This window comes from Haemaphysalis longicornis, unplaced genomic scaffold, assembly GCF_048455015.1.
Source record: "Haemaphysalis longicornis isolate Haplotype H1 unplaced genomic scaffold, Haemaphysalis longicornis Haplotype H1 scaffold_2, whole genome shotgun sequence".
Lineage (NCBI taxonomy): Eukaryota > Metazoa > Arthropoda > Arachnida > Ixodida > Ixodidae > Haemaphysalis > Haemaphysalis longicornis.
Window position 1 is genome coordinate 253,967,421 of NW_027526295.1, and position 27,771 is coordinate 253,995,191.

At 48.5% G+C, this 27,771-nt stretch overlaps 1 protein-coding gene across 3 annotated transcripts; it reads right to left on the minus strand.

Annotated features, from left to right (window-relative positions):
* Positions 1 to 1,582: 1,582 nt before the first annotated feature.
* On the minus strand, positions 1,583 to 26,260 carry LOC144170425 (serine hydrolase-like protein). 3 transcript variants are annotated; one of them, XM_077700214.1, is made up of 3 exons: positions 26,063 to 26,260; positions 4,632 to 4,785; positions 1,583 to 2,888 (listed from the first exon to the last, which is right to left on the minus strand). In XM_077700214.1, the coding sequence occupies exons 2-3, from the start codon at positions 4,640 to 4,642 to the stop codon at positions 1,949 to 1,951; spliced, it is 951 nt and encodes a 316-aa protein (XP_077556340.1). In that variant the 5' UTR covers positions 4,643 to 4,785; positions 26,063 to 26,260; the 3' UTR covers positions 1,583 to 1,948. The 3 variants fall into 3 exon arrangements, with proteins under 3 accessions (XP_077556340.1, XP_077556338.1, XP_077556339.1); XM_077700212.1 differs by having other exon boundaries at positions 4,632 to 4,920; XM_077700213.1 differs by lacking the exon at positions 26,063 to 26,260 and having other exon boundaries at positions 4,632 to 4,987.
* Positions 26,261 to 27,771: the final 1,511 nt, after the last annotated feature.

The window sequence follows — 27,771 nt, forward strand, 5'->3', positions numbered from 1 at the left end:
ATAACTCTAGTGATTAGATTTTCGTCGTTATTGTAAATAAAATAATAAATGAAATTATTTCCCGAGACGAGAGCATAGAGTTGTCTCCCCAGCATAAATCATCAGCTAACTTTTCTTTATTTTTGTGGCTCGCTATTTTGGGCTCATTATACCAGCCACGTTCGGCTGGTTTCTGGCTATTCGAAACTAAATTTGGCGCATCCAGGTGTGGGCAAAAGGAAACCCCGTTAGCTCCTCCTTCAATGAGTTGCCTTAATTTGCGGCCCTCTGCTCGTTCTTGCAGAAGAGCATCTTTTACCCAGCCCGCCCGCCTCCTCTTTATTCGTCGATGGAGGCGAAAAGCAAAAACGCCCGTGTGTACGAGATTTCGGCGCACGTTAAAGATCCCCAGGTGGTCGAAATTAACCCGGAGCCCACCACTACGGCGCGCCTCATCGCCTGCGTTGCGTCGGCACGTTAAACCCTACAATCAATCAATCTTCCTGATCGTTATTGGGCAAGCACTACAGCAATTTCCACATGTGCCCCGTTTATAGTCGTCCTAACTGTGGAGCGCTGCGCATGAAGTTGGGACACAGTGTTGAAGCCCGTCGCAGTCATTGTGCTGGGTCAGGCGCATGTGAGATAAAGCGCCGTGTGGGAACAATTCATCGCATGAATGCGCCTAAGGTCGCTTTTATGACGCTCGCCGGAGAGAACCACGAGTTTTTCCAAGCTCTGACCGATATCGCAGTCGCATTTAACGGCCTTGTTTGTTAACCTTTCCTACAAGCGTGGGTGCACCGTCGGCGATAAGCCCGCGCCACCGCAGATCTTTACAGCGAGGCAAAACCGCCTTTATTCGCAAAGTGCAAGGTAGCAGAGACGCTAACGGTTAAAACTAAAGACTTTATGTCATGGCGCACTCAAGATATAATCCGCGTGGGTTGACCTATGATATGGTATTTACAAGCAGTTCTGCTTGCAGCGACTTCGATACGAAGAAACAGCGCATCAGCTAAATTGGGACCTATCATGTCCCGGTACGATTAACCACCTCTACTCGTATAAGTGGAGAAAGTGCGAAAAAACCCACTGCGACGCTGAGTACATCGATATATACACGAATACAACACTTGAAGGTACCCTGCAACACTTTTTTCGACTGTTTTCGAAATCTTTAAGGCTTGCAGAACCTAGTCAACCAACACTTAGATTAGGGGATCGCAAATTACCTCAGCCAAAAATTATTTCTCTATGCCCGTCAGGTAACTTAGAAACTTGCTTAAAAGATTTTTCTCTCTTTCCCGGTCTTGGCGTACTTGGACCGCTTGAATTACATATCATTACAGTGGTACAACGGCTATTGCCGTCTTTCCTTCAGTTGCAGAAATGAACGCATTCGATATCCACTAAAAAAAGCCTCGAAAGCAAAGCATACACGGAAGGCGTATCTTCTGCGACGACCAAATCACGCAGTGCCGCTCCGTGCTGGCAATAACTATAGCTTTCACAATGCTTCCAGGCGCAAAGGAAAAAGTGAAATCGTTTATCAGAAGTGTTGCAGAGTCCCTTGAGCCACCTCCCCCCCCCCCCCCCTTACGTACACTGAAAATAAATACACCTTCCCTTGCTTTCCTTTCTCCGATCTGCAAGACTTGGATGTCTCTATCTGAACTATCACCTCATTCTCCCACTCTGCTTGACGAGGACAGGATGTTTCCACCGTAGGACGGGATGTTTCCACAATGTCAATCTCACACGCACGTATGCAGAGAGAGAGAGAGAGGGGGGGGGGGAGATAGGCGAACAATATGTGGGTACCGGGCATAAATGACCGTTACCCTAGAACTTCTTTCCGTGTACATATCAACCTCCTCGCACTACGTACAACAGCTGTCTCGTCTAATCTCTTCGACTAAAATAATGCGTGTGTCGTTAGCGTTCCACTCGGGCTTTCTCCCGGGTGTCACGAGCACATGAAGTCGTTCACTTTCCGCGCCACCACGTCCGGTTCCGTGACGTGCATGTTCTTCTTCTCGGTGTCCATGACGACGTAGGTGAAGCGCGAGCACTGTTCGGCACCCAGGCAGCGCACGATCGCCTCCAGGGCGCCGATTTGCGGCCGGGTTCCCGCCAGCGGCCTAGAGTCCCGCTGCAGCACCATCATGCTGTTCCTGTAACGGGGCAGTCTCCTGTCGAACACGCCCGGGTACAAACCCTGCGGCGGCGCGCAGCGCACCCGCCGGTCAGCCGTGAACACGTAGCGGCCCGAAGAGACGCGCGCGCAGCCCCTGGCCATGAGGAGCTCTGCCGCGACGGAATGGTGACCTCGCGAAGCCAGGATCTCGAGGACCTCCTCTCTCGTGTACGATGAGGCGTCGCCCCGGTGTTCCGCGGCGGAGGGCTCCGGACCGGGACACGTGGCCGGGAAGGAGCCCTCAATGACCGCGAGTCGAGAGACCCTGTCCGGGTGGAAGGCGGCGAGGTAGTAGGCGATGCCGGCGCCCATGCCGTGGCCCAGGACCGAGAAGGTGTCCCACTTGAGGTGGTCCACGGCCGACAGGACCTCCTCGACGTACCTGTCCCTGGTGTAGTGGCAGCGCTGCGGGAGGTGCGAAGAGAGCCCGTGTCCCGGCAGGTCCAGGGCCACCAACTTGAACTCGGACTTAAGGAAAGGAACCAGGGGTTCGAACACGGCCGCGTTGTCCAGCCAGCCGTGCAGCGCCAGCACTGGCTGGCCGTCGTCCGGACCCCACTGCTTGCCGGCCAGCTGGCCATGCGGCACGGGAACCACCAAGGCGCGGGTGAGCCGCTCCTTGAGGGACGTCGACGATGCCTCCCGGCGGCCCACTTCCGAACGTTCGCGCAGGAGGCCTCGGGCGAGAGCCAGCGCAGAACCGTTAAGCCTGCGGAGACCGGAAACGCACGGGGTCGAAGAAATGAGAGCGCAACCCAGAATGCTAAGTCACACTCACGCACGCACAAACAAACAAACAAACCATAGCCTCGGGGGCCCCAGCCCCTTCCGGTGTTTCCTGGAGGCCGGGGCTGTGCCCCACCCCGGGGATGCTGGTCCCTGCCCCCTTCCCCTACTCCCCAAGTGCCATTATCAATGTCATTACCAGTTGACATTTCTTTAGAGTTGCCTCTACGTTTTCACTTAAAATTTTATAGGGACTAAAAGCTTACTGCATCACTGGATTGGCGCAGACGTGGACGGCTGAGTTTCATAGTTTGCATTAATTCCTGCGAATTCGCATACCATAGTAGGACAAGCGCACTAGAAGCATATAAACTCATGCATGCATATATGTATGTATCTATGTATGTGTGTATGTACGTATGTAAATGATTATTGGTACATTTTATCATCATCATCAGCATTGGCTGCAAGTCAAGGAGAGGCCGAGCCCCCCCCTCCCCCCACCCTTCCCGGGAAAATGAAAACTCTCCGCCTATGAAGCAAACACCCTGAAAATCAGTGCCGTGTGTTCATACACTTGGAGGCACACCATGTCACCGGATATTGGCCCTGATTTCCTGCATTGCTCACCCAAAACATGGTACCGGAAGTGCTGCGCACTGCTCAGGAAGCTACCGCTTGCCAGTTGGGCTGTGAGAAAGCGTAAGCCTCTGCTGTAGCGTTCAGCAGCTTTCTTTTTAATGCCATGTTTTGTATCGCCTTTTAGAACGTTCCTGTCGTGATATTTATTGCATATCCTGTTTCTGCTTAACTGAGCACAGAGATATCCGTTGTTCCGGGTCCGCCATCTGGCTACTGCGCAATCTGGTGGCAACCGTGCCTTAGTACCCTTCCGATGTTTACGAGCTTGTAATCTTCTGGCACACTTACAGAATCAACAAAAAACAGCCTTAGAGCGTACTTATTTCCACAGTGCGTATTTTTTTGTTTTCTTTTGTTTAAGCTTTATTTCTCGTAATGTCCTCAATTCTAACCAATTATACATGTGATAATGAAGATATTGCATAGGTTTTGTTTTTTGTCCGTAGTTGGACGTATAGAGAATGTTGATTTCTGTTTAAGCATGTACAGGAGAGCGAGTAACCCCCCACATTTTTTTAGGTAAAAGGTTACTAGTTTTCTGATCACGCGGTTGAGAACTTTCTGAGAAGGTCTTTACAGTACACAGAGCTGCGGACACTGGAAATCCGTACGTTCCTTCCGGATTCGCGCGTGAGCATCGTAGCACGACACGCGTCAGGGCTGCAGTAGTCGTTGGCGCAGGTAACGGCGGCATTTAGACTATGTGCACTACACGTGCGTATCAGCTGCTCACACTGTCAGCTGACATCACTCACTCACGCAGCCTGTGCGTTGGACGCAAGTTGAACGCGACTTATTTAGATGTTTACTTGAATGCGCTCGCCTCACGTACATGCTGCGAAGCTCCAAGTGAGAAAGGGCGCTACAGCTTGCCCCGCTCCTGTCAAAACAACACGTATGCACGGTTCCGGTGCGTCAATCACGGAGCGGCTAGCTAACCCGCTCTATTCTACAACCATGAGCTGCACTTCTTTCCCATCTCTAAACTGCGTCTTGCATGCCCCGTTGTTTTAATTAAGAACGACGCGCGTGACAGCAGTGCAAAGACACGGAGGGCGCACAGCGTAAGGAGCCCGCCACATACCTCATAGCCATTGGGTTGTATCTGGGCGCTCTGTCATAGATGAGGCAGCAGCGAGCTTCTCCTCGGTTCGTCCAGGTCCAGGGGCCTCCCCCTGTTCCCGCCGCTCATCGCCAAACAAAGGGGGCCGTCGGCGATAGCGAGCCGGACTTTGTGGCTGCAGATAGAGGGCATCCCCGTTTCCGCAATCGGCCTTATCAGGAGGGCCGCCGCCGACTCGCGGAGCATGTAAACCAATCCACAAACTCGCGCGCTGCGAGCACGTGCATGCGCCTCTTGTCTCTGAGCGTCCCTGCGAGAAAGCGTCGATGATTACGAGTTATAATATCCCGTTTCGAGCGCGCTTGCTTCCCCACAGCATTCCCTCGCTCGCGAATACAACACCGCGCGCAGCTGCAAGCGCGCTTCTCTCGACTAGATCGGGTTGCTGCAGGCGTCCTTGCGCACTGACGTTCGGGTGACGTTGTTTGCCTCCGTTTTTTTTTTTTTTTTTTTTATTGCCGTGTTTGGTTCACAGCGAGCTTTTCTTCTTTTTTTCCGTGACGGCGTTCGTCATACCCCGCCGTTGACTCAACGCGAAGCAGTAACCCCCGTCTTTGCAGTCCAACCGTGAACAATGCGCTGCGGTCGACGACAGGTCCTCGACGCAAAGTGCGGAAGGTCCTTCCGTCGCGATGCGGCGGTAGACGGCAAGACGCCGGAGTAACGCTCGCTTTGCTACGCGGCAGTCTGAACTGGTGGTCTCTTTTATTTGCCAGACCTCCTGGGTAGTCCTAAACTGCTCCCGCCGTAGAGATTCTATGTGCAAATAACACACGCAGCTGCTTTGGAGCAGCTCTGAGCTGTGCAAAATGACAAATAAAAGAGGCCCTGAATTTCTCGTTTAGAGCAACGCTGTTAATTGGGTTGCTCGATTCTTACACCCCAAACATGTTTCAGGAGATTCGGGTTAAACCCGATTTCTCCCCGAATGAACCTTTTCAAAGTAGCGATCAGCGTAATCATGCGCTGACGGTCCGCCGTCCTCAACCCGTACTTGCTGGAAGCAAGCCCCACAAATACACCTTCCGAACTCATTGAGTATTGTCATACCTCTACCGCTGGCTACTTCAGGCTGGAAAATGCTGCATTTACATTGTTGTGCCCAGATAATGAAAGCTGTAGTCTGGAGGACTTTCTCCCAGTTGAGATACGTTCAGCGATCAAACAGGTTTCGAATGAAGACCGACATGTTGTGCAAGCAGATGATAATGCATGTAAACAAGGATGAGTGAAACATCGATGACCAGCTTTTCGTGAATAAATTTTTAATATCTGAGAAGTTAGCAATGCTTTTTGCCGTCATCATTAGTGATTGATTTCCTAACAAATGCAAAATTTCGGAGAGCATTCCCTAGGAAACCCTGACGTCCCCCCATTACCAGCTTAATATAAACACCAATTTTAACGCGTTAGAGTTAAGAAACTCTAGATAACCTCTAAGATAAACTCAGTGTGATACTTAGTACACCCGTAGAATTAACCCGAAAACACCCGAACTTCGGAATGGTTTCACAAAAACGCCCAATTTCTCCCCGAATATCACTTCGAAAAATACCACCCAATTTTTACCCCCCCCCCCCCGATTTAAAAAAAAAACTATATAAACCCCAAAACGAACAACCCTAGCTATATTCAATCACGGACAAAAAATTTTGAGTTTCGTGAATTTTTGCCAAAAATCATACCCTGTTATTTTTCCCTCGGACGCGCCGCGGTGGCTCAGTGGCTAAGGCGTTGCGCTGCTGAGCACGAGGTCGCGGGTTCGATTTCCGGCCGCGGCGGTCGCTTTTCTGATGGAGGCGAAAAGCAAAAACGGCCGTGTGTACGAGATTTCGGCGCACGTTAAAGATCCCCAGGTAGTCCAAATTAATCCGGAGCCCTCCACTACGGCGCGCCTCATCGCCTGCGTTGCGTTGGCGCGTTAAACCCTACAATCAATCAATCATTTTTCCCTCGGGCGCGTTTGCACTGAATGTGCTGTTGTTTATTTCTTAGCTATGTAAAATTTTCGAATGGTAAACGTTGGTTGCTTTGTTTAGAATTTGCTGTGACTTTAAAGTTGGCATTGTGGGGTCACGTGATGGGCAGGTCACTGTTGGTAATGAACGCGTGACATCGTGGTTTTCATCGCCGTGGACTGCTGGGCACGTAATAAGGTAGTTTTCACTGTAAGAGATTATTGCCGCAATGCGTGTCCGGCGAAATGCAGCACATCTTCGCTCTTCGCTGCAAAACAAATTAAGACTACCGTTTTTTTTCTTTTTTTTTTTGTCACCGCACCTGTGCCTACGCAGCACCTACGCAGATAGATTAATAAAGAAGACAAAACAAAAATGGAGACAGAAACGAGGAAATAATAGGGTTCGGATGCACGGTTTATGCAGTGTATATTGCGGAGATGTTTTCTGGCGACCGAGAAGGTTCACAGAGTGCTTGCAAGTCGCACGCGTTTTCACTGCACAGCAATGTTGAGCTATAGATGTTAGTCATGTAAACTCGATAAAAACATTTTCTTTTCATATATTTATGTCAGTGTATTTCAGACCTAAAAACTATGTCGGTGCCTAGAGTTGTGAAAACACTTTTCAGCCAGATATATGCTATTTATTCAACCTTGCTAGAAGCCAAATTTCCAAGATTTCCAAATTTCCCAGAAGCCAAATTTCCAGACATTTTTACGGGTAACATATAGCGCAAAAAAAAAACCAAGCGGGGTGACTTCACGGGCCTTAGGAGGCATAGAATTTCATACAAACTATTGTGTGTAGCTCTATGTTAGTAGGTATTGCGGAAGCTCTGAAATCACCTATAGAAATTACTGATTTAATCTCGTTAGGAGGGAAATTTACCGAAACCAAGAAGTGTTGCTTTTGCTGCGGAACTTCCGTACGAATATCTTCAGACTCAAAAAAAAAAAAAGAAAGAAAGAAAGACGAGACAATGTCTTTCTTGGCCTAAGGTCGTCGCCACAATTTTAATTATGTGCAGTAGCGGAGAGGTAGTTCGAGTTGTCGAGTTGCCAGAGCGAAGTCGCCGACCTACGTGACGCCGTGAGAGAGCCGCCTCGTATACATATACTTATATAGTTGCTTACCCCGTCGGGGCGTTACCCCTCCCTCGGAGCGTTACCCTACCGTCCGCGGCGTTCAATAGATACAGTGCACTTGCCTGCTGCAGACAGTGTCGCGGGTTCGGTGCCCGGCCGCGATTTCCGAAGGCGCAAAACAAAACCGCCATTGTGCATACGTCATCTCGGCGGCTGTAGAAACTAAAAAGCAGGTACTACAAATTCATGATTAGGCTTACCAAAGCCCAGAAGTAGCTTCGGCTCGTGAACCCCGAACTCGGTTTGATTTTGCTCAGTGCTTATTTAATTTTATATAGAGTATCCCACATTCGAAGCTGTGCCTGCATAAGAAATTTGCACCACGGTGGAAGACTACGCCTACAACGTCTACATTAGCCTATTACGTAGCATATGTGAGTTATCTGAGTGCAATTGCGGGAGCGACTGTTACAATGCCATAAATGTAACCCGTGGACCCGTCCATTTTTGTTGGAATGAGTCAAATGGTAGGAGGTTAGAAACACATTCCCTGCGTGTGAGGCGACCGTAGGCGGTACAGCGACGATTCATCCCCCCTTGCAGCCGAACAACTCGAGACGTCACGGTCGATCCGACTTTTCCCCCACACATCCATCGAAAATTATATTTCGCTCTGGCTGACTAAACACGCGAAGTAGAAGCTAAGAAGGCGCCCGAGGTATTGTTCGAAGGCCCTCTCCTTACACCCACGCGTTTTGCGAAGTTCCAGATACGTAAAAACGCGACGCTGTTAGGGGCGAAGAGGGGCTGGGGCGGTTGGCGCCTCCTGTCGTCGTCGTCGTCGTCGTCGTCGTCGTCGTAATCGCCGTCGCAATCGTCGTTTCATGTAGTCACGGTACTAAAACACCGGAAAACTCATTTACGCCTCGCGCTAGAACGTAACGCGTACTAAAAAAATCACCGGGACACTCGTTTGCTCCTCGCACTGGAGCGCTTCGTAACGCGTACTGAAAAAAACACCGCGACAACGCGTACTGAAAAAACACCGCGACAAGCGATTGTCGCGGTGTTTTTTCAGTACGCGTTACGAAGCGCTCCAGTGCGAGGAGCAAAGGAGTGTTTGCTCCTGTGTTTGCAAACGAGTTTGCAAACACGTGTAAGCTCTCTATCGCGAGGTGTACGCCTCGCGATAGAGAGCTTCGTGCTTCAAAGACAAGAGACTTTTACAGCAAAGCTGTATACCTTTACCTCCCAACGGTTTCATCTCCACTGGCAAAAACGCCGAGGCGCCAAGAATGCACCTATACACTGCATGCTTCGCCCCTCCCCAGTTTTCGTTAGTGGAAATGGCTCGGGATTTTATGTTGAGTTAACTCCGCTAGTCCGTAACATTCGCTGCTAAGGCTCCTCGTTTTTCCTTAATAGAACAAATTTGTTCCTCTCCGAACCCTTCCCCGAAATCGTATGAACTCATTCCGGCCCTGTAAACGAAATGCAAGTGCGAAAGCATTAATGACCAGTTGAACGCCTCTGAGTGTTCAATCGGACGCCGCAGCGCCCTGGCTCGCGGTGAATGCTGCGCCTTTGGACGAGGGGATCGGAAACAGCCGGAGTGCGAAGCTCGGGGCGAGGAGAGCGGCAGCCCAACAGCTGTCGCCGCAGCCGCCGCCCTGAGTCTCCACTTTCCCTTCGTGATTCTGCAAACGCCCAGGCGCTGCGCTCAGTTTTCTTTTAGGGGCGAAGCACCTTAGGGGCTCGGCCTGTCGTCGTCTCCTAACGTCGTCAGGATCGCAAACGACGGTCAAAATGCAAGTGTATAGTGAATAAAACCGGTTCAAAATAAACATTATTTAAACCAATACAAAATACACGGATAATCAGGATTTAATTGAATTAATAACAGAAATTTGTTAAGTTCCGTCTCGAAACAGGTTTCAAACGACAGGTTTTCTCCTGTAACGCATACTTTTTAGCATGCTGCGGCGTGTGACACGAAGACAACTTACGGTCAGTCTGTACCTCATTTAATAGCTTGAATCCGGTTCAACAAAAGAGTACCATATCCACCGCCTCGGGAAGTTGCGATTGCTCCTCCCACCGGTGCTGCTCCGGCGCCCAACCAGCGCACGCCGTGTGGCAAAAGAGAGACTTACAATCTTTGAATACACTTATACACTGCATGCTTCGCACCTCTTCAGGTTTTACTTTAGTGGAAATGGCCCAGGATTTTCTTTAAGCCGCTGCAGCCAGCCAATACACGGCAGACGCTGAGCTTTCTCTGTGGGAGTTCGCGCGCTCCTCTGGCGTTGACCTCCGAATGTAACGTATAAACCTTTACAACCCCCCCCCCCCCCCCCCTTAAATCCACAAGCCGACCGACGTGCCATCCCTTTCTAATAAAGTTCTGTTCTGTTATGTCAGTTTTGAGGCCCGAGCTATGGAACGCGCCGCAGCCAGTGACGGGCTGCGGAATTTCCGCGTGTCGCGTTTCTGAGATGGCGGATTCTTCGTTCTATAAGCCATTGAAGACGAAAAACAAGGGTGATATATCTCCATCAAGTGACCTTTGGTGAATATTACTTTCGCTTTCTTCGCCTCCGCAATGAGTATACGGCCCTGCCACGCACGTACAAAAGGAAACATGCGCGAAGGCATTATCAAATTCTCCTTGTCGAGCTGCTCTCACTTCAGCTCTTGCCAAGAAAGATTGCGTTCGCACTTTTGAGATAACGGCGGTGAGAACAGCAAAAAAAGGTAACAAAGTAAACAACTGTTTTTCGACAATTCTGGCAGCCCACTGCTGGCCAGCTCGTCTTCGTTCTTCGACACCCAAATGGTCTGCACTGTAGGCATGCAGTTGCTACGCGACTGCGGATATCTCGAGGCCAAGTGACCTCGCGAATAACGAGGGCGTCATTTTCCTTCCCCTTCCATAGATAATTTCTCTAACCGTCGGCCTCTGCACGAGACTCAAATCTTTTGCGTGCGCACGCAACCGTATGCACCTTTAAAAGCTTTTTCTTTTTGTGCATACACACTTCGCCCGTACTTTCCGGTCATGTTTTGCCGGTTAAAGATACCATGATAGTTAAAGAAAATTTATGTATTCATTTTTTTTTTCTTTTGCAGTATAGCTAATTTACATCTTCGCACGCCACGTTTGATTTTTTTTTTTCTATTTAAAACTTCATCATAAAAGCAGCTTTGCGAGTTTTACGACAGAGCTTGCTCGACCTGTCCGTTTTCTCTTAGCATGGTCGCTTGGTGTAAAAAAAAAAAAAAAGTTTATTTTGACCGATAGGAGAGCAGAACACCTCTTTCAGCGGTCCGCCTGCACTGACCTGATGTCCGGGGCGAGCGATAAGACCTGCCCACAACACGTTTTTAATGGCCAGGCGGAACGCATTTCGACGAAAGTAGCGTACCGGGATAGCTTGGGCCCTCTTTTACGACCAGAAAGCCCGATGGCGCAGACGGTGAAAAGGCACTGCCAGCTTCGGAGGTTTCGCTTCATCCTAGACCGCACTCGGGGAAGGCCCATACAACCCTTCTGCCCTATTAGTACTCACAACACGTTGAATTTTACGGTGGTGGCTGAAACAAAAACCTCTCCGGACGTTGTAAACGTTGCTTGAAAAATCACCTCCGCCATGGATGGTTCAATGTGGTTAGTCGGAACCATAACCAGAGTCCTTCAAAGCATTGAAGGACTCTGCAACAAGTGACAAAGCAACAAGTGCGTTCGCAGCACACGCCTCTTCCAGTTCTCCTAATTATCCACACGCTTGCAGGAAGCGGAATCCGAATGTGGGCTTCAATGCGAGGAAGCTAAATCTTTATCTACAAGTGATTCGCACGAAGCGTTTGCGGGTAAATTCGTATGGTTTCTTCATTAGCGCGAGCTCTCGCGGCTGGCGGGGAGGGCTTACATACGCAGGAGCACAATTGCTTTTAGTACCCGACCATGGTGAATGTATTTTGCGGACGTTGGGACGCATAATACGTACGGACCGGACCGATATCCGGTGAAATAGGTCCATATCTACCTCCAGATATAATGCGCGCGGCGTGGCTAGAGTGTGCTGCCAGATCTAATGTGGTAGAGATAGTCTGGCCTCTCCATTTAAACCTGCCTTTCTCAGGCACCATGTGTTCGTGGGGATCCGATCTGAACCGCGAAGTCCGCTCCACGCGAGCACCGAATGGTATCCCCCTCCCTGACGATAGGCGGACGTGACCTCGACCTGAAAACAGCAAAGTTGGCGTTGACGTGGGCGAGCAACCGAACTCCTCCTTCACACCGTTTAATTCCCCACCAAAGTACTCCGCCGCAACAAGCGGGCATTTCGAACCTGGCAAAACTCGCTGACTCGGGGCGGCTGTTCATGCACTCAATGACGATTCCTGCTCTTGAGATCCAAGATAACCTCATTTCAAAGGGCGATATATCTGCCGCTGCTTTGCTGCTGGCGCATGCTGAGCGACAACATGGACAAAGCGTTCGTGACGACGGGGCACTTGACAAAGAGAAGCATCTGCCGGTACTCAGCAGTAGTGCACTCGACATGAAAGTTGGGCTGCAGCCAGCACGATTTCCATATTCATCGTGACTGAACGTTCACGCCATGGGTAATCACCCAGCGAAGCAGGCTGTTAAGTCCGCGTAGCAACAGCCAACTCGAAAGCTCTGAGTATGCGTGTCTGTTACTGGCCAACATGCGAAGGATTGTTTTTTTTTTTCAGAAATAAAATAAGAGGTGGTGCTACTCGAGTAGCTAAGGCATTGAATATATAAATCAATAATGGGATACCTCCCACATTCAGATAATTTTCTGAGAACGAATATCTACTCTCTTCCGCCTTCGTAAGGAGCCAACCAGCTTCAACTTGAACGGTTTATTTTCAAGATGTCCCAAGCCTCGAATATCCCACCCTCTACTCCCACTTCCCCCACTTGACCTAGTGTCTCCCTAATGTAATAAAGGCTATCTCCTCCTCCTTTTCTACTTTTCCTCTTCCTACCGGAATAGGATGGCCGCCCACAGCTCCTAACTCTTTTTCTCCCCTACCCCGTCCCTGTTGTTTCAATAAACGTTCCATCTCTCTCTCTCTCTCTCTCTCTCTCTCTCTCTCTCTCTCTCTCTCTCCTCTCTCTCTCTCTCTCTCTCTCTCTCTCTCTCTCTCTCTCTCTCTCTCTCTCTCTCTCTCTCTCTCTCTCTCTCTCTCTCTCTCTCTCTCTCTCTCTCTCTCCCGAACATTCATCTCGATATACCAACCCAGCTCCTGTAAGCCACGCTCCCCATTTCTCCACGCGGACGAAAACGCGGGAGAAGGTCTCTCGCTCGCCGATCTTTGTGTTATAAAAAAATAAACTGCTACGTGTGTAAGCCCGAAGGTCTATTGTAGGGCTCCTATTTTGCTATAACAAAGTTGCAAACAAACTAGCGTTTCAGAAAATAGGAAAAAAAAATTAGTCCAGCTTCATTGACTTCTTGTCGCGAACGCTGATGTTAACAGCGAAGCTACCTGGCGTTCACTAATGGCAAGGCTATAGCTTGATACAACTTCTCAAAGTCAGCAGATCGATTCCTGGTCACGCCAGTTCGCGCGCCAACTCTCGCTGGCGCTCCCGCCGGGTGGCCTCTTCTTCCGGAGAGCGCGCGACTTTACCCATTTTCGGAACATTCGACAAACGACCGCCAAGCGTACTCGTCTACAAATGCGCGCTCCTCCAAACCATCTTTTGAATTCACGCTGTCCGATTGGCCGACTCCTCTCCTCTCCTCCCCCCACGCTCGGCACATACTCTCAGACCCTTGGCTCCGCCCACCTGCGCTTGGCGCCCGCTCCCCCTCTCCCCACTTCGTACTTGCTTCGTACTTGCTCTTACCCTCGCAAGCCTATGCCCTCTCTACGTCGCTGTGCCCACGTTACCACGCCTCGTCCCATGAAAGCTTAAACCCAGTTCAACCATGCCTAAAACAGCAGAGCTGTGGTTCTCTTGTATCGGCTCGAACGTCAACGGGCGCCAGACCGAGAACGGCAGCGCCGTCGCCGCGCAAATTTACGTTTCCCGCAAAAATCGCCAGCCAAATGTACTGCATCAAGTATTGTCCTTGCTGGATCATTGTAATCTCACGGCTGTGCGCCAACAGCTGTACGCGTATCGCCTTGTAGAGCTGCAGCTCAACATATCACCTGCAGCTGTGCGACCTGCAGCCTTCTAGCAAGGCTTATCTTCTTGGGATGATCGCCTGCGATTTTATTTTATTTTCGCAGAAAAATCGTCGGCCGGCCCTGTAGGGCCTTACACGCTCAGAGAAGATCTTAGACAGCCCAACTGGCCAAGGACGACATGCAACAACGCGGACCCATATAAAAGATTTATCGCCTTATCGGTGTTTACACTATGTTGTGCGCAGCGCATATTTACGAAACATTGGCAGATAGCCTGGTAAACAGAGGGTTTCCCGAGAGCAACCCTGCCTTATCGGTTTATCTTTCGTAAACATTTGTTCTGACAAACGTCCATGCCACTTCGTGCAATCGAGGTGCAGACAAGATGCCCTAGCTGCGCGCCGTTGAGGTCTGCGTAGTACACCAAAACCTTCTATATAAGAAAAAAAGCCTGCTTCCAGAGCCGTCACTAAGTGGACCATTTAGCGCATGCGAGTGGCCAATTTAAAAAGAAAACGTGGGAAAACATATCCACGTGGAGGTATGCCTGAACGAGCGTGTCTAACCAATCGTATCGCCGTGGAATGTCGCCGGGCGTAAGCTGTTAGGCCTTACCCTTATTTAGGTGGTGATGGCAGTACACGCGTCGATTTGCAAGCAAATGGAAAGCAGGAATAAAAAGTTAAAAAAAACCAGCGCAATTACGCGTCAGATGAAAAAAAGCGACTCATTCGGAGCCCCTGGCCATCACTATACAACCCGGCGTAGCTACATTTAAATCATTTTAAAGTAACTCCGGTGCCACATCGGTATCCTTCGGTATCCAAAGAGACGCAGAGTGTACCGACGAGACAGTACCACGATTAAAGTTACTCTTGCATTGCGCGCTACGTTACCTGTGGGTTACCAAATATATACATACAGCTTTGCGTATATATTTCATAATGCAAAGCGTTCACACGTTTTGGACCCCCCGGTCGTCTCAAAAAAGCTGAAGATTCCTGGATTAACAGCAACACGAAACTATGCAGTGGCCATTACGAGTTGTCCGTTCTAAAACCGGCGCAGTTTTACCGCCCTTACGGAAGGCTGTCAATCGGGCGGATTGGTAGTAGTTCATTCTGTTCAAACGACGAAAAAGAGAAGATTGATTGATTGTAGGGTTTAACGCGCCGACGCAACGCAGGCGATGAGGCGCGCCGTAGTGGAGGGCTCCGGATTAATTTTGACCACCTGGGGATCTTTAACGTGCGCCGAAATCTCGTACACACGGGTGTTTGTGCTTTTGGCCTCCATCAGAAAAGCGACCACCGCGGCCGGGAATCGAACCCGTGACCTCGTGCTCAGCAAAAAAAAAAAAGTAAAACCGGTTCCACCCAGTGTGAATCCTGTCGAAACAGCGGAGCTGTGGTTCTCTTGTGTCGGCTCGAACGGCAATGGGCGCTCTCTCGAGAACGACAGCGCCGTCGCCGCGCAAATTCGACGGTTCGCGCAAAGCAATCGGCAGCTAAACGTCAGCGGCGGAAGGCTCCCTACCCTTTCAGGGAGAGGAGCCCGCATGATGATGATTATTATTGATAGTGGTATCCCCTTTATAACGGGGTGATGACGCGTTATCTTACAAAAAAAACTAAAAAAATAATATACCTATATATGTTTTACATTCTCTAAGGGCAGGCACAAAAACTTATTAGGCACAAAATAGTTTTTTTTTCTGTTACAGGTGGTAGCTGTCCTAAGAAGTATATCCTTCTCTGCTTTTCGTCCACCAGCATTCTAATCTCCTTTTCGTCACCTCGACAGCCTTGAAGTGAACTGCATCTGCGTTACCCTTCACTCCCAGGGTTTCTGGAAGCCGAATATCTCCCTCTAGATTTGGACGGATACCCTCGCATTCTAACACTATGTGCCGCATATTTTCTGTTTATTTTCCGCAGACAATGCATACCCCATCACTTTGTGAATACTGCCCCACAAACCTTTTAGTTCGCAAGCAACCTGCTCTAACCTCAAAAAGCAAAGCACTGCCCTGGGAATTATCGCAGAAATTTTCCTTTCTGATGTCCAATTTCTCAGCCCTGTACATCTCTAACGACGTTTTAGCTTCCGTTTTTTCTCTCCATTTATTCGTTTCTATCTGCCTAGCCTCTTTTTTTGTTACCTTGGCTGTCCTTGATTCTCCACTGTTCTTTCCGTATTTCGTCGTTAGCCTTCTAGTCTTCCTCAACCACTGCGCGTCCACGCTTTTCAAGTTAGGTACCTAAAAACTTCAGCTGTCCACCTACGTTGATCCATTGCTCTCAGCCTCATCTCAAAACATATTTTTCTCGAACTTCAAACGACGCCCAGCCCATGTCTCCCTGCACTGCTTCGTTAGTTATCTTTCCGTGCGCTCCTATTATAAGGCCAAACGGCCTACCTGCGAGACCACTGCGCCCTCTATCGGTGTATCTGGGAACCGGTCTGCGCCATCTATTGGTGGGTCTGGGAACCTGCTCCTGCCCCTGCGTGACGCACGACCTACTGCAGACTTACGAAAAGGCTCCACCTATAACAGCTCCGCTGTTAAAAAGAAAAGGACAGGGGAAAAGGAGGCACACAGGAGGCGCGGTGCGTGTCATTTTTTATCCGTCCGTCTTTCTTTTCGCGATGTTCGACTGTAAACCGCAACCGTATCCCAGCACCTATACCGTTGCTTCCACAAAAAGAGTGGACGAAGGAGCGCAGCGACGTACTAATATCCCCATATAGCGCTGACGAGTAAAACAGCCGGGCAAGATATATCAGCAAACCATTTCCGCAGGTATGTATAGACTTCGGGGTAAGGCGACAGCGCGCAGTTGTGGAGGGTTAATGAACAGTAATAACAGATAAGGCAAAATTAAGACAAAAGGGCGCCTTATTGTTTCATGCTGCTGGTGTAGAGATAAAAAAGAACAACATCAAGAGATAAGGATGAAAAGAGTCAGCCTTGCCCTCTGAGTGAACGTGCCGACTGTCACGTCGTAAAATTTTGAAACGTCGCAGAAAGCAACAGCAGTAGCAGGAGGAGGGGTTTGAAGGGAGTTTTATCAAAGCTTCAAACCAAGAGTAAAGATTAATATCGTTTGCAGTTCGGCGAATTCATTGAGGAAGGAGTTCGTTACTTATATTCTAAGCACATTGAAAAAGGGGACGTAAAGTGACGCGCAGCGGTATATGTGCCGCATAAACTGCCGACTTTGGATGGCTCCAAAGGTCATTGTATATGTGATTAGAGATATACGCTCGCATTTAAGCGAAGACTTCCAACTCCTTTGTCCGCCTCGCGTCGACAAAGACGACGACATTGATGAGGGGGTCAAAAAATTCCCCGGTACACTTAGGTCTGCTTACGAGATTTGAATGTGAAAGCGCGGCGATACTTATGGCGTATGCGGTTGGCCGCTCCGGTCCTCTGGCTCGGAGTCGCCAGATGCCAAGGCGGCTCGCAATCAGCGCGCGAGAGGCAGCGTACCAACCGAATGCATCGGCGATCTCAGAGAAGCTAAGGCAGCTTTGGACCTTACCTTGGCTAAGGTCCCTAATTTTAGGGGCCTTAGGAGCAGCTAATTGGAGGAGCGCGCCTGTAGCTCCGCCGTGCAGCCAGCGCGGGAAGCCGCAGGGAAAACCACGGCGTTTTGTATCACGTGACCCGTCCTCCCGGCCAGATCGCGCCACACTCTCACTTCGAAGTCAGAGCGCTTTCATTTTTAGCAGACGGACACACGCCACAGCTACCCTAGAATCAGGGTACTGCGTGGCTGCTGTGCTCCTGTTCTACTCACGTGCCATCACCTTCAGGTGTCACGGGGCACGCATTATTCTACAACCTTTACGTTTTAAATTCGTAGTTTTGCGAATTTTGTGAAGCGGTCACATTGCTTCTCAAAGTTTCCAACTCCTGGCCGAGCTTCTAAAGGTGTTCGTGGTGGGAAAAGCGCTACAGCGACAAGGACAAGTGAGTACACGGGACAAAGCGCTTTGTCCCGTGTACTCACTTGTCCTTGTCGCTGTAGCGCTTTTCCCACCATGAACATGTACCAACACGCCCAGCTCTCGCAGTTCCCCTAAAGGTGTATTGCATGCACCACAAGGAAAGAAAAAACAACGACAACTTTGGTTATACGCTCGCAACGTGCGGAGATAGCACGGTAACGCACACAGTGGGGTGTTAATTACTTTTGGCGTGTCCATTGAAGCACGCACGTCGCAAAACACTATAGCGCCTTATCAGTAAAAAAAAAAAAAAAAAAAACATTGCTGAACTGTTGAGCATACCAAAGTCAACAGTTAACAGAAGACACAAAAATGTTTGCAGCTCCCTGCGATGATGTGCCTTCCTTTTTTTTTTCTGATGGCCATACACAGTTTATGAAAAACGCGTATGTTTGACAGAAACGCTGAGTCGATGGTATCTTCCAAGTTGCACTTTAGACAAATGAAAATTAAGCCAAAATGCTACTACAGCAAATGATTTTAGACCAGATTGGTACCCTATTTTGCAGCGGTGTGATTCCAGATTACCCGTTTCGCCTTGTACATTAAGCGCCATAATATATATTATATATATATATATATATATATATATATATATATATATATATATATATATATATATATATATATATATATATATATATATATATATATATATATATATATCGAATCGGAATAGGAAATGAGGGGCTCGTTGAAATAAGACAGAAATAAGAATTGGCAGTCAAGACAACCTCGGAAAGCAAAGGGGAGGATGTAGTACGTCAAGATAAAGAATTTGGAAAATAAGAAAGTGGAGAAAAAATGCCCGCCAGGTGGGATCCGAACCCACGACCTCCAGTAGCCCCGCCGGTAGCGTAGTGGTTATCGCACCAGACCGGTATTCTGGAGGTCGTAGGTTCGGATCCCACCTGGCGGGCATTTTTTCTCCACTTTCTTATTTTCCAAATTCTTTATCTTGACGTACTACATCTTCCCCTTTGCTTTCCGAGGTTGTCTTGAATGCCAATTCTTATTTCTGTCCTATATATATATATATATATATATATATATATATATATATATATATATATATATATATATATATATATATATATATATATATATATATTATATATATATATATATGTGTGTGTGTGTGTGTGTGTGTGTGTGTTGTGTGTTCCTCTGTTTTGAATGAAATACCAATGGAGAAAAAGAGAAAAAATAGCACAGTATAGTGCACCGGGCTGCATACCATCGTATCACACACTTGTTTCTTTTTATTGATTCACTCTTTATTGCGTTGACCATTTTCTTGACCGCACAACAACGGCGCTTTTTCGCGAAATGGGGCTTTGAGGTTTTCGCCTTATAGCGAACCGATTATTACTGACGACGCCAAAGCCTGCAACAGTTGATGCTTCAAACCCTCATACAACGTTGAATAGATAATTTAGTTGATTGATTTTTGGTGTTTAACACCCCGAAGCTACATGTAGGCTATGAGGCGCGCCGTAGTGGAGGGCTCTGGATTAATTTTGATTCCATCTTTACATGCGCCGAAATCTCGGCACAAGGGCGTTTTTGCTCTTCGCCTCCATCAGAAAAGTGACCACCACGGTCACCACCCGCGTACAACGTCAAACATATGTTCACAGTAAAAAAGATTAAGTGGCTTAGCTCGGCTATGCCAGGATATACGTAGCGTGAGCTAAGGTTCAGCTGGTTATTCTTAGCTTTCCTGGTTGTCTAGGATTAGCTTGATTGTCATGCTTACTGCTGCTTCAATGACACACACACACGGTATACGCATTATGTGACACATGTATATTTATCAAGCGGCTCCGTCGCAGCGTCACCAATCACCCCAGAGCTAAGCTGGTTCCACAGGCGCACGCCGGTGTTACTGCGACGCACGAGCCATCGGTTGCACACCCGGCCACCCGTCGCATGATCATCAAGTGGACCGGGCCGCCACGTGCGGAACGGAGGTCGGCGAAGACGCTGGGTGCGTAGGGTGTGAGACGCAAGGCAGCGAGCAACGTTCTGTGCGCCGTGTGACGTCACTGCTTCCCGCGCATGCGCAGCACGGCTCTCCAGGAGCCACGCGAAACTGCTCAACCTCGGCCAGTGTAGCTCACGCTACAAAACGACATAAAGTTAGCTGTGAATAAATACTCGTACCACAGCAGCCACACAGCAACTCAAGTAAAACAAACGACAACGGCATTGCGAGGTGATGATTCCGATGATGATGAGACAACCAAGGAGGTTTTATACAACCTCCTTGGAGACAACACTCCCGTTCCAACCCTCCCGTCCCTTGACAGAGAAAAAATAACAGAAGAGCCACTACACTCGTTCGATGCTGCTGCCAAGCAGCTGTGAGCACTCCGTCACCTGCGGGAATTCTCGGCTCGTGTGCCAATTTTTGTTTTTCTGTTCTTTGAGCATTTGTTGCTGTTATTGTTACTTAAAGCATCCGTTGCTGGCACGGAGGTCAGCGCTACTGGCACTTCCACAACGCGGATACAGTGATACAAGACTGGGCGACGACCCTTACGCAATTTTGTGGAGTCACGGTAAACCCCCGCCTGGATTTTTTTCGCAGACAATCGCATGACTGGGCAAGAATAAAGCACGACTACCCCGATCAGATCAATGAACTCCCGCTATTTTCACATCGATCATTAGACAAACCATTATTTAGATAAGCGCCGCGGCGCTTATCTAAATACCTAAGTCTGGAACGTGCAGGTAGCATTTCAATTAGGAAGCCGTGCAAAAAGGAGCTTGGTTATTCTACAGGCGACCAACTTCCCACAGCCGTAATAGTAATAATTAAAGTAAGATCTAACAAGCTTAGCAAGCAGGCCCAACATTCGAAACTGATTTTTTTAGAGACAAAGAGCAGCTAATGACTTTCAAGAATTTATTTTGCTCGGGATAAATTTTAATTGGCAAATATGTTTACATTCGAAAATTCCTCGGAGGACTTAGGTCTGCTTGCGTGCATTGAATGCAAACGCACTATGGTTTCCCCTAGCGGTACTTATCAAGCACTTCATTACTGATATATCGTGTATCCGTACGTCTCTTCGCTTTCGCGCGCCTAGCTCTCCCCTGGCATTTTTCATTTCTTATCATTCGGCCTTGCTTGCGAATTTGCGTGGTCGATCGTGCTTAGCCGGTACAGAAACTGGTGTTACGCCCGTCGAAGAAGCCTCTCAGATCACAAGACAAGGCGCCAATTACTTCGACAGGCTGATTGGCGACATTACACCCACTACTTTCTCACAATCAACGTTCTCCGTGACTGAGCTGTATCCGTTCTGCTCACGTGCCGTTACGTGTCCAGGGTCGCACGCAGTGCGTTTAGGCAGCCAGTTGTGTGGGCGTATAGCGTGTTTGTCTCGCAACCCGAGGACCGAGTTAAATTTTTATTGAGGCCGAAAAAAAAAAGAAATTTTCTGTTCGAAGTTATTAATTTACGTTGTTGGCAGGAACCTGCCTGAAAAATTTAACGTCAATCCGAGCTTTTTTCACGCACTTGGTATTGCTTTTTAAACCGTCAGCCATTTCTTTGGTACCATCCGCTATGGCCTGTCGTTAAGAACTCCAGATTTTTAGACTCAAGAGACATATAATGCTTTCGCATTAGAAATAAAGAGGGCGGGAAAGAACATAGGCCTGCTTTGGCGTTTTTGTCGCCAGGTAATGCTTTTCTTTTGTTGTCAATGTATGCAAACACACAATGCCATTCAAATTGGTCATTCTTTTCCTACACCTTGCACACACTTTCATCCATGTGAAGTATTCTAGAGCGGTGTTTGCGAGTATAGGGCTTGGTGATTCTTCCACACCGCAGAGCTAAATGCCCTTACAGAGAAATGGCATCAACGTAAACGACGCCTCAAAGCAAAACACAAAACGTGCGGGAAAGAAAGTGGACTTTGCGCGCTCTCCCGTACTTATGATGCAAGTTGGAGTGGAGGACATGCGGTAATGCCATTTTGCCATTAAATTGTCATGTGTAAAAATTATCCCGGCGTTGTTTAGCAGCGGCACCTGCACCATATCGGGGGCTACGACTGTTTCGCCCAACGTCTGATCTTAAAACGCCCTGCAATGGGTGCTTCACTGTAAGCATAGTCACAGTGATGGAAAGCCGACTTCACAAAGGAAGGCGTGGTGGGACGTGGCGTTCACCCGTCATGCGATACGATGTCAGCACCGCACGAACTCTTGTTCTGCCGCTGGCGACGTGCTGAGGTTGCAACGCACTCGGCTCCTGCTTCAGGACCCTAGTTCAATTCCCACCCATTTACATTTAGTCTCACTCGCCCCACCGTTTTATGCTGCAACTTTCGCAATAAAAAAAAAAATACCCATACGAACTCAAATGTGCTCAAACTAAGTACAGTAGAATCTCGATAAACGGAAATCGCTTAAACGGAATTGCCGCTTTAACGGAACAGTAGCCTGTAAGTTGGTCGGTTTTGTATTCAGATAACGTAGAAAAACTCTCGGTAATCGGAAATAAAATTTTGCATCACCATGTAAACGGAACCAGAAATGTAACTTCTTGTGAAACCCATTGACATGAGAATCAGCTTTTTACGGTTCCGGATGTTTCGTTTTTGTTTTTTGTTTGTCTTCCTCCATGTTTTTCTTAGCCTCGTTGACCTCATAAGCCCCGTCTCGTTAGCGGTCAGCCCTGTTAGCGCAACGAATGCAACATCGCAGTTCTTGTTCCAGTCGTTCGGTCTCGATTCAAGACGACGGTTTCAAGGCTCAGCTCGTGCTGCCTCGTTCGTGCCACCGCGTTGCTATCCGCGCTTCATTACCGCGTTGTCGTCTTCTAAATTCGGGGGCTCGTAAGCACTCGCGAAGTTGAGGCCTCTAGCCTCCATGAAGATGCAGTTTCAAGGACTCAAACAAGAATAATTGATGCATTTTGTGATGCACAGCGACTCATTGTTGCAAAAATCAACTTTGTGAATGCTGTGCCTAAACCTCTTGTAGTTTTATTGCTTCCTGAAAAACTATCAGCTACCCTCACCTTATAGTGCTTAGAGTTCCATGAAATGGTATTAAGAGTGTGTACACACATAAATTTGCACTTTCACACATCTATCTAAGTAAACAGAACTCCTGTTAAACAGAACTAGTTTTTTCGGTCCCTTGAAGCTCCGTTTATCGAGAGTCTACTGTAATCGATTTGCCTTACTGAAATGAATTCACATACACACTTTGGCACCAATGTTTACATTTTTGTAACCGGTTTTACTCCTAACAGCGGCGGCCATTTTAAGGGCACTTAAATCTTTCGTCTTTAGCAAAGGGGGGAAAAGAAAATACGCCCGAAGATTACACTAGTTTGTAGCGCGAATTTTGAGCGCAGCTGTCGCGATATTGTTCACTGCGATATTGAATTTTATTGCGATGGCATATGGCTGCAAACTAACCCGACATACGACAAAACCAACCCGACAAAACTGGAACATGCTGAAATGCCGTATTGAGCCAACAAATTCCTCCACCCATTTTTCTCCTCCGCTTTCTTTCTCACGCTTCCGTCATTCATTTTCCGCTGCGCCCGGAGAAATTTGCTCTCACCCTCGAAAGTGCAGAGGGCGCCAAAAAGAAAGCCTTGAAATAGTCACCTGCACGGTGAGCGGAACATCATTGACGGCCGAATCCACAGGCGGCTCAATATACTGGAGCCGCCAAAAGCCACCCTGGGTCCCTTCCCTACGGGCCTCATCTAGACTCCGGGGGCGTAAAGCTTTCGAGGGAAACGAGAGAGTAGAACGAGCGCGCGGGAAATCACAAACCGCCCACAACACAGTCCCAACATCGCGGAAAGGCTCAAGATCCAAACAGATTCTCGAGAACTTCTCCCCAAGCCTAACAAAAGTCTCTCGGCTACAAAAGCTCAGGAACTGCGACAGATATAAATCATGAACATTTTCCCTAGCAAAGCCAGACTAGCCCAGATGTCCCCTCAAAATACGACAAGCAATTTAATGTGTGTGGTAGACCATCTAGCTTACTTCGCGCAACCTGGGGCTGCTCCATTATACGGCCCTCAGCCCTCAGCAACACGAACACTTTTGAGCTACGGCAGGCAGCTACGCCGGGCTCTAGAGGGACTTAATTCTTCGAGCCAGGAGAGGAGCGGACTAAACCGGGAACCTGGATGGAGGAACCCGCTTGTAGTCACCGGCGCCACGAGGAAGGAGTGTCATTTGTGGTATGTATCGACAAAAACTGATAACTAATACCCAAGAAGGTTTCCTCCGAATCAGTGAAAACAAAGTAAAAAAAATGACGCCATCTTTTTTTAACAAAGTAAAGTATTGGTGTCATGCTCCTCTTGAGAGAATTGTGAAGTTTCTCCTAGCTTTTCTTTACTTGCGGGTGCATGTCTAGTGTAAAGTGGTTCGGTAGACGTGCGAAACCCCAGTAAGGGTAACACTTCCTCAGTAAAGGTGTGTAACGCCAGCTTAATAATTTTAGGGACGAAGCACCTTAGGGGCTCGGGCTGTCGGCTTCTCATGTAGTCACGGGACAACACCGGGACACTTGTTTTCCAACGCCTCGCGCTAGAACTTTTCATATCAGTGGGCAAAAACTCGTACTAAAAGAACATACCAGAACACTCGTTTTCGAACGCCTCGCGTTAGAACGCTTCGAGGCTTTTACAGCAAAGATGTATACCTCAACCCCCCAACGGCTTCGTCTCCTTGGGCAAAAACGCCAAGGCCTAAGATGCCACGCGCTCAGCATCGAAACCGCATTATACAGTTCATCATAACTTCGAAACCCCGTCATACATCTAAACCGCATCATACACTTACACACTACATGCTTCGTCCCTCCCCAGGTTTCGTGTTAGTGGAGACGGCCAGTTTTTTTTTTTTTTTGGGGGGGGGGGATAATTAGTAATTATAACCCTATAGGCATGCAGTCGTTGTTCAGCACAAACACCGATAACGCTGGTCTGTTTCCGGCACTAATTATGGACACCGAACAACACCGATTCTAGGGGCGATAATAAGCGCAGAAAACATGTCCCCTAATTATGACGAGTACTGATCACGGAGCATTAGGTATAAAGTATTCAGCTCCTGCGTGAAAATTGATGGTGTCTTCGATTCACCAGTCTACAATAGTTCTGGAAAGCTCAGAGACGGCCCATGAAATCATTTGCGAAAAAAAGAATACAGAGCTCTCGAGCAATCTAAATTAACAAGTTGAGGAGACTGAACGTCTGCAGACAAAGCTCCTAAATTAAAGCCAGGCCGCGCTCCTCGTGACAGGCTAGGCGACCGTACAATCAAGCTGGAAATTTATTTCAGATTCGTCACCCCATCCCTAAAGTCTTTGCAAAGTGGCTTGCCCACAGCTTCCGAGAGGGTTCAATTCTTTGAATTTTTTTACACTATAATATGGCCTTTCGCATACATTGACAGTACGTGTTACGGATACAACTTGCCCCTCCCTGTCTCACGGAGGAGACAGGGTACAAGAGAGATATGGCTGGGGTGCAGCGGGGTCTCCTACGATGGAAACCTGTGCCTCAATCCTTTGATATGAAAAAGTTTCCATTTGATATTTGCATAAGTGCCCAATGACACAGAGATGTACTTTTCTTTGTTTCTTTCTTTCTTTCTTTTTTTTTTTTTTTTTTTTTTTACTTCAGCCGCTCGCTAATTCGCACGCAGCTTCCACGCAAAGTTCGCGGTTTCCTGCAATTTTCAGATATTGCTCTCCTCACGAATCCAGCATTCAGACGTTTGAATGGCCCGCCCACGACCAAAGACGCGAGGAGCCGTCAGTTGTACTACATTTCGCAAAGAGGCAGCAACTATCTCTCCGCTCAGTTCGCGCCCACGCACGACAAACGCGGCGAGCAACGCGGAAGTTTGCTGACCCCTTGCGCGCAACCGCGCGTGACGTCGTCCTCCCAGTTTACGTTTCGGAACCACGCTGCGGCTTGCACTCGAACTTGCGCAAACTTCGCAGGTCTATATTCCTTTTCTAGCAGCTTCAACACAACACAAAGACCTCTCTCATCAAAAGCTGAGCGGGTGCGAAACCGGTTGAACGCGTACTAGCAGACGACCGCAGCAGACGACACGAAAAGCGATGGCGCGGTACTCACCGGATCAAGGACGCCGGAGCCCCAAAACCCAGAGCCCCGCTGACACCGATTCTGTCGAGCTGCGCAGTGCCGAGTCAAAGAAGACCCGGTCGGAGGCTCCGCCCAGCTAAATCGAGGACCCCGGTGGAAGCGAGTGCTGTCAACTTTACCGAGAGACCAATCTGCTGCGAACTGGCGCGGGAACCAGCTGAGAGGATAACGCCGGGCGCAACACTTTCACCGCCGGCCAACCTTCTCCCCAAAGCCGGGAGCCCGTTTCTCTTCCGCACTGCCCGCTTTTAGAACGGCGTCGGCCGTTGCCAGGGGGCCGGTCGGCGCGCTTTCTTGTCGTGCGCACTGACATAACACTTGCGCAATCGCTCGGAGCGTGTTGTTGGACACGTTTTGGCACGTTTCTTCTCGGCGCATTTGACATTGCCCGACCTACTTTTCTCAGCCCCGACCTCTTCCCACGTCCCCTGCCCTGCATCCTTTGCTCCACAGCGCCATCGGCCGCTACACCACGATGGCAAAGTTGTGAAGAACTCTAAATGGTCGATAAGAACCTTGATATTCTCCACGCAGCTTTCGTTTTGCTCGCAAGTCAGGTCACACGCGGTCTCTGGCGAAAACTTTCTTTCGCCCCAGTAGTGACCGAGTCTTGGCACCTGCAGTCCCAACCACCTCCTAATAGTTTCTAGCCATATTTGATTGGGTCAGCATCTTACGCCCTTCCCGGGACATGCCAACTTCAGTGCCTTCCTGGTGTAGTAGTTTTACATGGCCAAATAATCTCAATCCCGCCACTTCTATTCTGGCGCCTACAAACTTCATAACCCATGGATGTGGCCACTCATGTGTGGTTCAGCGCCCTTACTTCGATTTTTTTTAATCTTTTAATCTTCACTTCTTTGCCATCAAAGCAAAGGAGGTACTTCGGCAGCACACAGCACTGCAGGCGCCTAATAAGGATATTGAGAGCTAAACGGTGATTATTCTCTAAACGAGTATGATCACCTAATTTCATTCCTTTTTGTTCTTATAAGTCCCTGCTACTTAAAACTATACATATGAATTAAAAATGGCTAGTACGCTGCCAACCGTAATTTACAGCGACGTTCAAGGCACAAGTTTTGGTTTCAGCCGGTGAGAACCATAGAGCGGATAAGGGAGACTCTAGGGCACAACTGATGTCACTACGTTCCTGTTCAAGTAAGATGCCAGCCTTGTCTTTGGCGTCAAGAGCATCCCAAGACAGCTTTCATGGCCTCCTATGCACCGCTTCCCCCTCAATTAGTCTTGCCAGATTCAGCAGAGGTGTAGGTGGTGGGGCAAAAGGGTACAAAAGACGCCACAAGCTCCACCAAAATGTCTACTTTGCATTATCTTTTGCCATGCACAGGCTTGTCAGTTTTATTCCCAATTTATATGCATGTCGCCAAGATGGAAAGGACTGAACTCTTTGAATTTGACCAGCTAAAAGCTTCACCTCCCTTCAAGTGTTTGACACCGCAGAGTTGCTGGGCTACCGTTTACCAGCCTCTCAAAACTGTGGCAATAATATCAATATAAAATCGGTTCTAAGTGACATATGACTCATAATCGCAGGAAGGCATTCTGTCATCTTCAGAAACCACATTATAGCAGCTTTCAGAAATCAAATTTTGGTGTCAGTTATCTTCCGGAACCACATTATATCGGTTTTCAGAAACCGAATTTTGGTGTCAGTT